Here is a 12,967-nt window from a genome sequence, read left to right as displayed (position 1 = left end):
CCGGTTTATCGCATTTACCATAAATGCTCACTGGGAAAAATGAAAAATCGTTGAACATGCAGGCAGCGAGAAAATTAAAAAATGGAAAATGTGAATGAGAATGACTTTAAAATGGCTTAATAGGGTGAATGGTGTGGCCAGTAGAGGCTGTATGTCATGGCGCAGAATCATGCAGGAGGAACACAGCACCGCTCTTCCGTATCAGAGTCAGTCAGCTCTGGCTGGATTGATAAAAATGAAAAAATTTGGCCTCAGGTCTCAATTCCTGAACGACCCGCAAATGGCCAAACAATTTTGGAACTATTCATGAGGATCCAGGTGACTGAAAAAGAAAAGAAAAGATATTGACATTGCAAGTGCCACGCTCCTCGAACCACTGGCTACTGTTTGTGCTCCGTGAACACAGGCCTTCACAGCCCGAAAGACGTTCATCTCCGCAGGAGCACAATGCTTTAGTCTGAGTAAAAGGTGATCGCTCAGTAGTACCATTATATAATGAGTCACGCTAATCTTGCATTCTCCTAGCTTAGAAAATGAGTTTTCCTCTGGGAGATTAATTGTGAGCCTATATGGGTTGAAGACAAACCTGGAAATGGAAACTTAACGGAAAGACACAAGATGGAGGATCACAGCGGCAGACGACGGGAGACCAGGAACAGGTTAATGCAACCAATTAAAATACGCTTTAGAACATGCGGTTCTGTGATTCGCTGGGCCTGGAGTTCCATAAGGCTGAAGAAAATGGAAGAGTGATGTACTGCATTGTACGGAGTACTGTGTGTGTGTGTGCGTGTGTGTGTCAGTGTGCGTGTGTGTGATGCATCGTTTTAGACCTCACAACTGCCATAATGAGCTATTCAACTGTACAACAAAAAATGTTCCCATCTTTATACACACGGACAAAACACATGCTCATCACACTCATCTCCATCCCTCTCTCTCACTTGCTCTCTCTCTCTCTCTCTTTCTTTCCTTCCAGCTTGCGTTTCGTTGGCAATTAAACAGAACCAGCCTAGGCTCGTTAGTGGGCCTACAATAAGGAAGAGGATGACGATGTGGGTAGCAGTGCCCTTTCGAAATCTAGGGCTGTCTGCCCATCGCACCCTTGTGAGGAGAACGTGCTCCAATGCAGACAGGTTCGGTGGCTAAATACACACACCTGCCTTACCTGGGCCAATCCAATTGCGTAGCTTTCACGATGCTCCGGCTACCTCTTTTGAAAGTGGCCTTGTCAGCGCATTGCATAACCTGTCACTTGAAGCGCGCGCGATGGCAACATCTCATCACTTTCTGTTGAGGCGTTCATCTCACGATCGGTCGCTCGCTTCTAAAAATGACTGTGGCAATGTCGATCGGAGGCGAGTGTTTACTCGGATGTAAGGCGCGTAACTGAACATAATTACGTTTTTTTCCTTCCTTCCTTCGTCTGATTAATTGGAAGTTTCCGCCTGAAACCCACACTTGAAAATTTTGACACAAGACAGGAGTTCCGTTAACGTCATTCCATCTGCAACTCTTTCAGGCGAGGGCAACCGTAAAAATGTAGCTCTGCCCATTTTCAAAGGAGAGAACATATCGGTTAATTTATTTGATAAAAAGTATAAATACATTTCTAGTTATAGTTTTTTTATATCAATATGGGTGCTTGAGAAAATGAAATTATTTTAAGTGCGAGTTAAAATAGACCTTTTGCAAGGAACTTTGTTTTAAAAAGCATCCAGAGCAGTAGCAGCAGGAATCTGAGCACTTGGTGCAGTATCGGGTCGGCCTATAACTAATAGCTAGGTCTATCATATAGAGGTCCTGTAAATTCTGAAAAGTCGCAACAACAAAGAATTCCCCTGGCACTTTCAGGTGAGTCAAAAACTCACTAGTTGGAGATGTAATTAATAAATAAACATGCATATATAAATGAGCAGACCCTGAAAACGGTGACATGATAGGTTGAAGAGCGATCAGTTCCTGGCGTTGGCGGACTCGAGCATGGCAGCTATATTAGGTTTCGCTGGACGTTTTGTGGCTGACGTGCCGGACAAAGCTCTGAGTACATCCACAGCAGGAGACGACGTCCGACACTATAGACGCAACCGACGGCAATACCCAGACAAACGTTCCAGTCTCACCTGCGGGAGGGCAGATTGCAAGTGCACAAGAACGCCCGTGAAAGATCCCGCTTTATTTATTTGTTTATCTTTCACAGAGTAGGCTATTGGGTCTGGTTTAGTCTCTCGATCTCTCAGTCTGTGTCTGTCCAACAGGGTCAAGGAACAATTTTCATTTTTCCCCCTCCCGCAGAAGGTCAAAACAGAATCAAAGCAGGCTATAAAGGAATAGTGCAGTCTGGGAAATGGCAGGACTGTGTCTGTTTGCTTCTTCCTTCTGCCAACACAACAGCTTCTCCGAAATAAAAAGAGCGTCCTTGGTCTCATACAGCTCAGCCACAGCACTCAATGATGACTGAACTTTAACAGAAACGGAAAATATCAAATATATTGTACTGCAGCATCTCCTGACCGATCTGTAAAAATGGACAACGGATAGGCAGTGTTCTTAAATGCCATTTTGGTTATAGGTGGACAGATACAAGGTTTTAAACAGAAAAAACAAGTCACGGAATTAAATGACCTTGTATATCCATTGATTTTGGTATTTCATTATAGGAACCAAGAGTCAAGAATAGGCTGTTAGTAGTGTGATTTTTATTAAACTATCTTAGAAATAGGAATATGGCGTCATAAAACTCGTCAAAGATACTGCAGCGTCACTCGGCTTCTAACTAGCCAACTAATAGACTGAGTTTCGAAATTCATTTATGTATCGCCTTTTTATCTGGCAAGACTGAATATGTGAAGCAAAATGCAAACGTATTAGATATGGTTAAGTAAAGACATTTTTTGTCATATGTTCTCCGAAAAAACAAGTACTATTTGTAAATTCAGAAATAATTTTTTATATAATTCCAAAATAATAATAATAATAATTCCTTCCGCCTGCGCTGAGTTATTCTTGTTCGTTGGTAGACGAGCTATTGTCTCCCGCTGTGATTCTCCATCTTTCCGATTGGTTAATTCGTTCGTTTACATCAGCAATGCGTCTTCGCTCGAGGAACTGTCCAGTACCGAAGTGCTGAAAGATGATTGAACGACATTCCGTGGAATTGGATTCGCAACGAAAGCTTGGGCTATCAAAAAGCTCGCTGTTGCAGCGTGGTGTGCATAAACCGAGCCGTAGAGGCTATATATCAGTTCCACATATGATAATATGAGCCTAAATTCGATCTGAGCTGATTAGACAGTATTCAAATGTCACACATCAAATTAAGGAAAAAAGGGTTTACTGGATACCGACAGGCAGAAAATTGTGCATGCACTTACACATGTATAATTGCTTACATGTATCCTATTCGTCGTCGTGGTGCGGGATTTGAATGGAGATTTCTTGGTAATTTTCCAAGATACCTGTATATTAAATAATACACTCCGCTGAACACGTTGGGTAATTTGCCAAGACTAAACATGGCCACTCTCCGTTCATTAAGAGAAAAAAACCTGCTCGTGTAAATGAGCACGGAAGATTAATGCATATTGTCTGTCTTCTTTTCTTGAATAAAAAGGGATATTTCTATTTTTAGATCTAGCTTTCCCCCCCTCCCCTTCGGTCCCACTCTCACCCCGCCTGTCTCTCTCGGGACTCGAGCTCAGCTCCTACTCCAGGTAGATTCGAAATTGACGTCAGACCCCTTCGTAATTTGACGTGTAAACATTTTTTTTTTTTCCTTTTCATGGTTTACTCCGTGGCTTTCAACGTCAACTCAACAAGGCAAAGAAGCGGCTGTGGGTTCGCTTCCTCTCTCCCGGTTGCCAGACATATCTGTAGATAGCCTACATGTACATAGCAGCCATCATAAACATTACCGGTTAAGGAGCAAGCGCGTATTTATTTATTGGTCTATTTAGTTTAGTTTTTTTTTTTCGTTCTTCTTTTCCCACATCTTCCTTGGTGGCTTTGTAAATACAGCAAATCAATATATTTAATATAGTTGTATTTTCTGCAATGGATGTGAGATGTCGCCCGCTGGTGATGTACTCAGCTGCTCTCGTGGTTTTCTGCGCGCTCGCTCGCGCCGTGGACGCTTCTGCCGAGAACAGACAGTATCTGAACGAATGGGCGGTGGAAATTCCAGGCGGACCCGACGCCGCTCGGGCAATCGCCGAAGAATTGGGCTACGAATTGGTCAGACAGGTAAAAAAATGGACCGCTGATAAATTAAAATAACAATCTTGTTTTGCCCGTTTACTGTGTGCGGGTGCCTCATTTTCATTCCATTCTGCATTTCATTTTGTAACACTGGCCTTAGTTAAAAAAAAAGATGCGACTACTGTATTTGACATTTTGCGATTCGAGAAGATATGCATGTTTCAGCGCAATCTTCAAAGATTCCAGAAGGCTTGGTTTTCACACATTTGGTTTTATTCATTTGGTTGTCTCGCGCATGTTTCCATACCCAGATACAGTGAACGTCAGCCCTGTTGCTGCTTATCCCGTCTCAATTGACGTCGCCAATGCTTCACTTAAAAGCATTTACATCGAAGTATGACGCCTTGCCTTGTTCCTGCGTGTGCTCGTTTTCGAGCATGCCAACTAAAATGCTGGTTTCCACACAATCATAAACGTCACAGGGAACCGTAGACAAGCGTATGGAATACATATATACCACACTTAGTTTTATTACTACAACAATCCGTTTTCAGGAACAAAGGTATTGCATTTTCTAACAGTGACGTTATTCAAATAAACGGAGTTTCTTTTATTTATATTTAGCGTTTTTAAAATTACAGACCTATTGCTAATTGAGTGAAAGGATAGATGTGTAACCTACAACCGATAAGGCGTTATTGCATGTTGAAGGCTGTAGCCTACTTTCTTCCTTGATTAGCCGTTATTGTTTATTTTTTTCTCAGATAATGTTTTGACTGAAATTATTGAACAGAATGCATTGGAAGTGCGTTCTCTTTTTTTGTGATTGATAAAGATCAGGTATGTGATAATTGCGAGTTTTCCAGTTGCATTAAAGGGCTCCTTTCATTCCCCGTGGTAATGGTTTTTATTATAGGTCAGTTCGTGCGGCGCTCGTGGCGCTCTCATTCCTCGTCCGCGTGAGCAGCAGTGGCCCCATAAACCTTGATTGCAGTGATTTTCAAGCCCCAACTTAATGCCTAATCGGTCGTCCTATGGCAACGAGTTGGTTCCTTTCATTATTTAGCCCAGTTACCATGCAGTCGTCTTCGAAACGTTTACAGTTAATAAACTGACACTTTGCCACTGTTTTCTACCGGTGAGAGAGAGACATTTAGGAAGAAATGGCAAAATGATGAGTTTATTCATTGTAACTGCTTCGAGAACGTTTCGTTTGTGAGCAGTTATAATTGAAAACCTGGAAGTAAAAATAAGCACCATCGAGGCGTATCTTTGGTCTTTCGTTAGCCTTTTTTAAATTTAAACACACAATGTAGCATGTATTATGTATGAGTAAGTTACTGCACAATTATTAATTATTAACAGGTGTTCTCCGTCAGAGGAGGGAGGGCTGTGATTAGGAGGGAAACAGGTTTTCCTCTTTTTTCCCCCTCCTTCAACAATGACATGCATTTTCCCACCACAATAGGAACACATTAAATGAGAGAACAGCCAGTCTATATTAGGAATGCAATCATACTTCACATTCAAAAACGAAAATGAATTATTTTGCCTTTTTTATTTTTCACCTGTTGCCTAATAAAAATGATTCCCCTTCATTCAGAGGGGTTAACACCGACAATTGTTGAAAAGAAAAAGAAAACTTTGGTAGCACTGTAGAAGTTATTACTTTCAAACATCAACATTTCAGGCCTATTTGTCCCATGGTTGTAACCACTTCTAATATAGATAAGTCAATAATAATAACAGGGTTATTATTATTTTATTTTTTTTACTGAATAATCTTTTTTTCTTCCACGAGCCCACCAGCATCTGCGTTTAAAGGATGGGGGCCCATGCTTCGGTTGAACAGCAGAACAGGCTTGTGAGAAATGTTCTCTCCTCTTTGCAGATCGGGGCCCTGGAAAACCACTATTTATTCAAGCACTACAGCCATCCTCGCCGAGCCAAAAGAAGTGCCGGCCACATCACCAAGAGACTGTCAGAGGATGACAGGGTAGGAACTTCCTGGGAACTCAAATCTTTTCTATTTAATATATTTTTTTATCTTCTTTTTAGCTTCTGTCAGGCTATAGAAAGCTCCTCCGTTCTCCAAAAGGACGTGTTAACATCCAGCGCACACTCTGTGCTGCTGCTTTTTTGTGTTACTTTCAACACATTTTGTGTCAAAGTTACTACGTGTGTGTCACGAATACACAATGAATGCTTTACAAAAGGGGGACTTTTTGAACACAGACTGCGTCGAAAGTGACACAGAACGTTCTGTCCTTAACTGGACATCCAGGTGTGTTAAGAAATGACACGTTATGTGTTGTTTCTTACACATCTATTCTGAGGGTGCTGAAATCCAAACAGCCCAGATCATTCATTAAGAATCGTCCGCTAGATACTGATTTATTAAATATAATTTCATTACATGATTTACTTTATAATATATTATATATTACAAATGTTTTGTACAAAACATTTTCCCCTTTTTCCATTGAGGTGTGCTTCACCCATCAGTAAATAAAAACAGGCGCTCTGTTATTCCTTTCCCTGTTATCAAATAATGGTGAAACCCAGAGGCCAGAGGCCTGCTTCTGATTGGGCAGCCAGGCCTTTGTGATCGGGAGCAGATGAGCAGAAGACTGAATTACGTTCGGAACGACTCGGGGTCCCGCTGGTGTCAACATGCCCCGTCTCCATGGCGCTGGCTCTTAAGCTTTTTAATATCGGGACGCTAATTAGAAATACCTTTTAGTATCAGGACCCAAAATAGTGATACTTTTTAATATCGGGACCCAAATTAGATTGGGAAACGGTAAATGCACTGCATTTATGTAGCACACTTTCCAGTAACAATGACAAAGCGCTTTACAATGAATACCTCTTATTCACCCATTCACACACACACACCCCAACGCTGATCAAGGCAGCCATGCAATGGCACCAGTCAGCTCGTTGGGAGCAATGGGGGGTTAGGTGTCTTGCTCAAGGACACTTCGACACACTCAAAAGACCGGTGATCGAACTGATAACCTTCCAGTTGCCAGACTACCAAATAAGAAAATGAGTACCTTTCAGGGATCCATAAAATACATAAACTAGCCCAGCCTACTGGACTACAGGCTTATTCCGGGACCCACCACATACACTCCTGCGACCCATAGTTTGGGTCCCGACTCATAATTTAAAAAACACCGGTCCACGTCAAGATGTCCCCCACCCGATTCACTCTGTAACAAAACTAGAAGCCTTCCATGGAAAGCCCTGCTCTTCTGTGTTCTCCCACCTCGTGGTATTTTTCTGCAAAGCCAGCCCTCTGACTTGGATTCAATTCAATTCAGTTTTATTTGTATAGCACTTTTTTTGTACAGAGGCACTGTCCCAAAGATTTGCTTTACAGTGAAAACAGAAAGGAAAATTGGGCAAAAAATGAGGTCTGAACCCCCAGAAATGAGTAAGGGAGGAATAAACAAAATCCCCAGTGAATAAAACAGTCAAACAGTGGTGATTTAGGCTTTCCAGGGGTCTTTTTCACAGGGGGGAGAACACAGTGTGTCAGGCAAGAATAGAAGCAGACGCAAGGACTGTGTGAAAATAACACAAGGCAGAGACGTCTGTAAATAAGGAGGACTCACAGGAAGACCAGGCCTGCCTGTTTATAGGAGGCCCCAGCCGGGAGCAGCAGGCTGGAGCAGCCTGCGCTGGCTCCAAATGAAATTATACTGAGGATCAGAGATGCAATATGGCCTCCGGTCTGTCCTGTTAGCACTGCTTTAACAGAGGGAGGCTCATTTCTGCAGAAATGATGCTCTGAACATGCGTAAAGTGCTCATAACACCATCCAGGAAATGTGCGTGGATGTGCAAGATTTTTGTGTGTGTGTGTGTTTGTGCGCAGGTGTGTGTGTGTGTGTGTGTGTGTGTGTGTGTGTGCGTGCGTGTGTCTGTGGGTGTCTGTGTGTGTGCGCGTGTGTGTGTATGTATATGCGTCTGTGTGCACGTCCGTGCATGTACAGTACATGTGTATGGAAACAGGGCAGCACCAGTTTTCAGCACAGTGAACTGAACCCCTCCTCCCTCCCCCCTGTCTGCCCATCAAGGTGTCGTGGGCGGAGCAACAGTACGAGAAGCAGCGTAGGAAGCGTGCACCGTTGCCGGGGGGATGCCAAAACTGCCCCGTGGAAAAGCTCTTCGACGACCCCATGTGGAACCAGCAGTGGTACCTGGTGAGTTCCTCCGTGTGGTACACTGCAGTTACACAGCACACGCACCCAGAGATTCACGTGTTCGTCACTTCCTCTCAGCGATAAGGGACCTTATCAAAATACCAACTGCAGCATTAGTTACTAAGGTTACAACAGCTGTGTGTCTCTCTTTAGAACCCGCACCGCCCCTATTGTCCATCATAAACGAGTGTATTCTTGCACTGTGTGTGTGTGATTTTTCTTCTCATTGATCCCATTGGTTGTGTACTGTTTGCAGACATGTTGTGCACCAGTCGGGGAGTTTGGCAGCGAGGGCTCTGTCCATTTCAGGGCTTCATGCCAGATTCCGCTCTTAATTATTTAATTTGCCCCAATCAGCTGCGTGAATGAGACATCTCTGGCGAATGAGCATGTGAATCACAGAAACGTCGTGCTGTGGTCTAGCCTCAGACAGAGAGAGCATTAGAGGGTACCACTAATTAGCTAACTGAGCCAGGGGTAATTGCTAAAAGCAAATTTCCCTTCCCCCCCCTCCCCCCCCACATGTAATGCTGTGATGCTTGGTGATGATGCCATTTCCCATTCTTTGGGTCAATAAAGTACTACTACCAATACTACTAATGCTAATGCACATCCTGCTACTAATATTATGCTTCTAACACTATTTGGTTGGGGGTAGGATCCTCCCCCTTTACTGCTATTTTGGAATCACAAATCATTCCGGATTCTGTCATCACTACACCACCACCAATCAGACCTGGGTCCAATAACTATTCAAAATGCTTTTTCCCTACAGATGCTAGTAAAATCTGTGCAAGCGATTGATAGTTTTTGTTTCACAGATGTTGTGAACAAAATTCTCGCTCCATACAATCGAATCTTTGACATAACATAACATGCTCTGTGGCAATCTCACAGGCAGTCACAGTTTTCTACAGGAGAGTCAGCACCAATCTCACAGGAAGTAACAGTCTTCTATAGCAGAGTTAGCACGAGTCTCAAGGGAGGTCCTTCCACCGTCCTAGTCATACGGCCTCATCTGATGGCAACTGGTAACTCGTACGCCGCTGCTGGAGACGAGCTAGGGGGCGCTCAGGCAACACTAACCCAACGAGGTCCGGCTGATTTTAGCGCGCTTCGCCCCGGAGGAATGAGTGCAGCCGTATCCCTCCGCCGCGGGAGGTAGTGACCACCGTACCGACCACGTCCTCACAGGAACCCGCCGCGCTCGGTCTGCACACGTCTCGCTGTGACCAAAACAAGGCATTCTGGGAGCTCACTTCCAACGGCAAAGCTGACCGAGGAGCAGAACGGTTCAGCTTGAGGTTTCAGTCAAACGGGAGGGAAAAACTCGGGACCTGATTCGCCGAGAACAGGATTCCGGCACAACAAAAAAAAAAGACGTTACTGCAGAGGTTGCTCTATTAGAAGCTAAATGCAGGTGTTCCGTAACACCAGACAAACAAGAAAACGATGCCATTTATGCCTTCTAGAGTAACCGGAGACGCAGGGGTCTGAGGAGAGCCGGGCTGTGGTTCAGAGGTCTTGTGGGATTCAGGGAAGGAGAATTAGTGGTTTTTGGGTTAAGTCATCCATCTTTGAGGCTTACATCAGCTGCCTGTAGGAACATTAGAAATCCCACACTCTTACAGTAAGTCTGTTCTACTCTATACCCAGATGCAATTACCAGTCCTTGCAAGTAGCGTGAGAGGAATTGCAATGACTTTGAAATGGGGAAAACCATTGCAACTGGAAAAGCCAGTGTAGTTTCCACATATCCTGATTGCTTTGGAGATACATTGTTAGTTGGCTTCTGTTTTTGAATTGGCTGCACCATTTTGCTGTGCAACAGACCTTTATTACTTATTTTTTCTTTTAGCTCATTAGCACAATGAGTGTGAAAACTTTACCGTAACACTTTCTTTTTTGCTTCCCCATTTTTTTTCCTACAATTTGGAATGTCTAATTATAAAAAATAACATAACTGATTTATACAGGTCATTACTGCGACCTCATATTTATCGATTTGGGAGAGCGCAGGCTAGCGTACGCGCTCCTGCTGAGCATGTGATGTCAGCCGTGGCTTCTTGTCACGCTGGTCGGACCCGCGCAGACGCGAGTCGGTTCAGTGGGCGGACTTGCGGGCGCCTGGTGAGGCGCTTTCATCGGGGCTGACCGAAACCCGGCCGGGCGACGCTGGAGCCGAACGTGCGTCATCGCTGGCGTGGTACCTATTGTCACTTCTTTGACACTGTTTGTGACAGAAGGGGGCTGTACAGTTTTTACAGGTGTGTTTATTTCTTTATGAAAAATGCTGACAGTTAGTTGCTGCAAGTGACATTTAATGGGAACAATGGGGCAACTGCCTGTTCGGCTGTAAAGGCACCCGCAAGCCAAAACGCTCTGAGCTAATTCACCCGGGCTTCAGAAAAACGTGTTCAATCCTTTACACGGAAGAAAAAAATTGGCCTCCTGTGATCTGTGAGCTCACTGTGAGATTGAGATAACAGAAGAGGAAGTTTCTTGGTGATCTGTTACGGCCAAGGGTCCAGTTCAGCCAGTCAGGGGTTCCTGTTGTAACTGGACGACTGTTGCAATCAGCTCTGCTGAAAATTCCAGCTTAAACCAGCCTAAACTGGTCAAGATGGTTTAAGCTGCTTTCGGCACTTCTAACTGATTTTTTTTTGCTGGTTGACCAGCTGTTCACCACCTGAACAGGCTATAGTATAGCGAGTCCACCAGTTTGGCCACCAGCTCACTCCACCAGCTTAACCAGCTTTGAGCAGCCACTTCGCTCTTCGCTGGAATTTTCAGCAAGGAGAATATTACAAATATGAAAGAAACCACCAAAGGTGGTTATACCCCGCAAGCAAGCAAGCGCCCATCAGCCCTCTGTCCACCCGCTAGCATTTGGAGAGTCGGCCTGCTAGTGGGAGGACACATTACATTACATCGCATCTACTTAGCAGACACTTTTATCCAAAGTGACGTCCAAGTTTCTTGCGTTATTTTGACCAGTGAACGGCATCGCGGCTGCCTGACTGTCTGCTAGCGGGTGGCTGAAGTGTCAGTGATGGCGGCTGTAATGTTTGGCATTATCTCCAAAAGCACTGCTTAGTTTGCTGGTCAATCAGGGGCCAGATTGAGTCGCCACTTTACTCAGATTGGTCAGCACTGGCACCAGTTGGCATTCAGTAATAAACCTTGGACTGATAGCCCATGCTTTAGCTACGTGACTGCCCCGCAAACCGTTTCCTTGTTTAATATAGTGTTTTCTTAAAGGTGCAGTTCACCCAAAAATGAAATTACGGTATGTTTCCACTTAACCCTGAGAACTCTCTATCCATCCAGATGGGTTTTAGTTTCCGAGATTTGATGAGTTTTCTCGATCTCAACTGCAGCTCACACTGATACAACGGACCTCAACAGACCCATATTTCACCTAGAAAAGAATTCATTTTATCTGGGTGGATTGATAGAACTCTGGGTAAGTGGAAACATACCTTAACATAATTTCATTTTTTGGTGATCCGCCACTTTAATGCTTGCATTATGCAGCGCAACATCCCGTTTCTGTGGTAACTGTAAGCCTGTGCTTTGCTGCTCCTGTACAGATGCTGAATCTTGGCTTTCTGGCCTGATGGCATGGCTCCTACTGTTGAAGAACAGAATGTACCTTATCTGAACCACCAGCCCCCCACTCCCCCCCCCAGCAATTTTGATGTGACTAATGCCAGTTTTCTATGACGAGCGGAAACACCATTGTGACTCAGCCAGTGTCTGCATCAGCTTGAGGCTCCATGATGACTCTGTCCTCGACCTTTCACCTTTTCTCCCTCCATTTCTGTGTTAAAAAAAAAAGACGTGACAAGATGGCCGCAGTCCGTAGGGCGGGCAGCTCTTGAGCCGTGAGCGAGGGGGCGGGGCTCCAGTCCCTCTGCCAGACTATCCTCTCTGTCTGCGACACTCTCTGCTTTCTCTCTGTTTGAATAACGCCAAAAAAAACAATACAAATACAAAAACAGGAGAGCGCCCGGGCTGTCTCGTCCTCTTCCTGCGCGTTGCCGGGCTCGCGGGTGGGTTGCCGCGAGCGCAGGTTTCCCACGCTTTTTTCTCCCGCCCTGGCGCAGCGTGACTACCTCCCGCATCATCGCCAAACCCGCCAGCGCCCAGCCTCTTCAGGCGAGAATGGGCGTGTCGCTCCGGCAACAATCCAGGCAACTCTGAACATGACAGGATGCATGTGACCTTCAGCGAGTGTTAACGTGAGAACTCTGTGAGCGTAGCGTGGTCCACACAAGCCCCTGTTTTCACCCTGTAGTGAGTTGTACTGAATAAAATTCTGCAGCACAGAATTCAAACCGGAAAATATAGTTTTATGCCTATAATAAAAAGAGCATAAACAATGATAAAGACCAGAAAGTGGAATTTAATACGCGCATTGACAGTCTGCTAAAAAAGAAACTGTCTTAAGCTATTTTTTTTTTTTTTTTGCAGTTTGACAGAACAGGTTAATTACCCACAAATACCTAAGGCCCTAGAATACCCCAGGATCAGCAGAGAGAGATCTGAAGAAAC

The 12,967-nt window shown here is 44.5% G+C and overlaps 1 protein-coding gene across 1 annotated transcript in view; it reads left to right on the top strand.

Moving 5' to 3' along the window:
- The first annotated feature begins 3,701 nt into the window (after positions 1-3,701).
- pcsk1 (proprotein convertase subtilisin/kexin type 1) overlaps positions 3,702-12,967 on the top strand; it is a 30,218-nt gene continuing 20,952 nt past the window's right edge. Inside the window, exons 1-3 of the mRNA XM_064307871.1 lie at positions 3,702-4,242; positions 6,089-6,193; positions 8,285-8,410. Of these exons, the coding sequence (XP_064163941.1) occupies positions 4,054-4,242; positions 6,089-6,193; positions 8,285-8,410 (420 nt within the window). The 5' untranslated portion in view covers positions 3,702-4,053. The remainder of the gene's footprint in view (positions 4,243-6,088; positions 6,194-8,284; positions 8,411-12,967) is intronic.

Source organism: Anguilla rostrata, chromosome 14, assembly GCF_018555375.3.
Source record: "Anguilla rostrata isolate EN2019 chromosome 14, ASM1855537v3, whole genome shotgun sequence".
NCBI classification, from domain to species: Eukaryota; Metazoa; Chordata; class Actinopteri; order Anguilliformes; family Anguillidae; genus Anguilla; species Anguilla rostrata.
The sequence above is the reverse complement of the archived record's forward strand: the minus strand, read 5'-3'. Positions and strand labels throughout refer to the sequence as shown.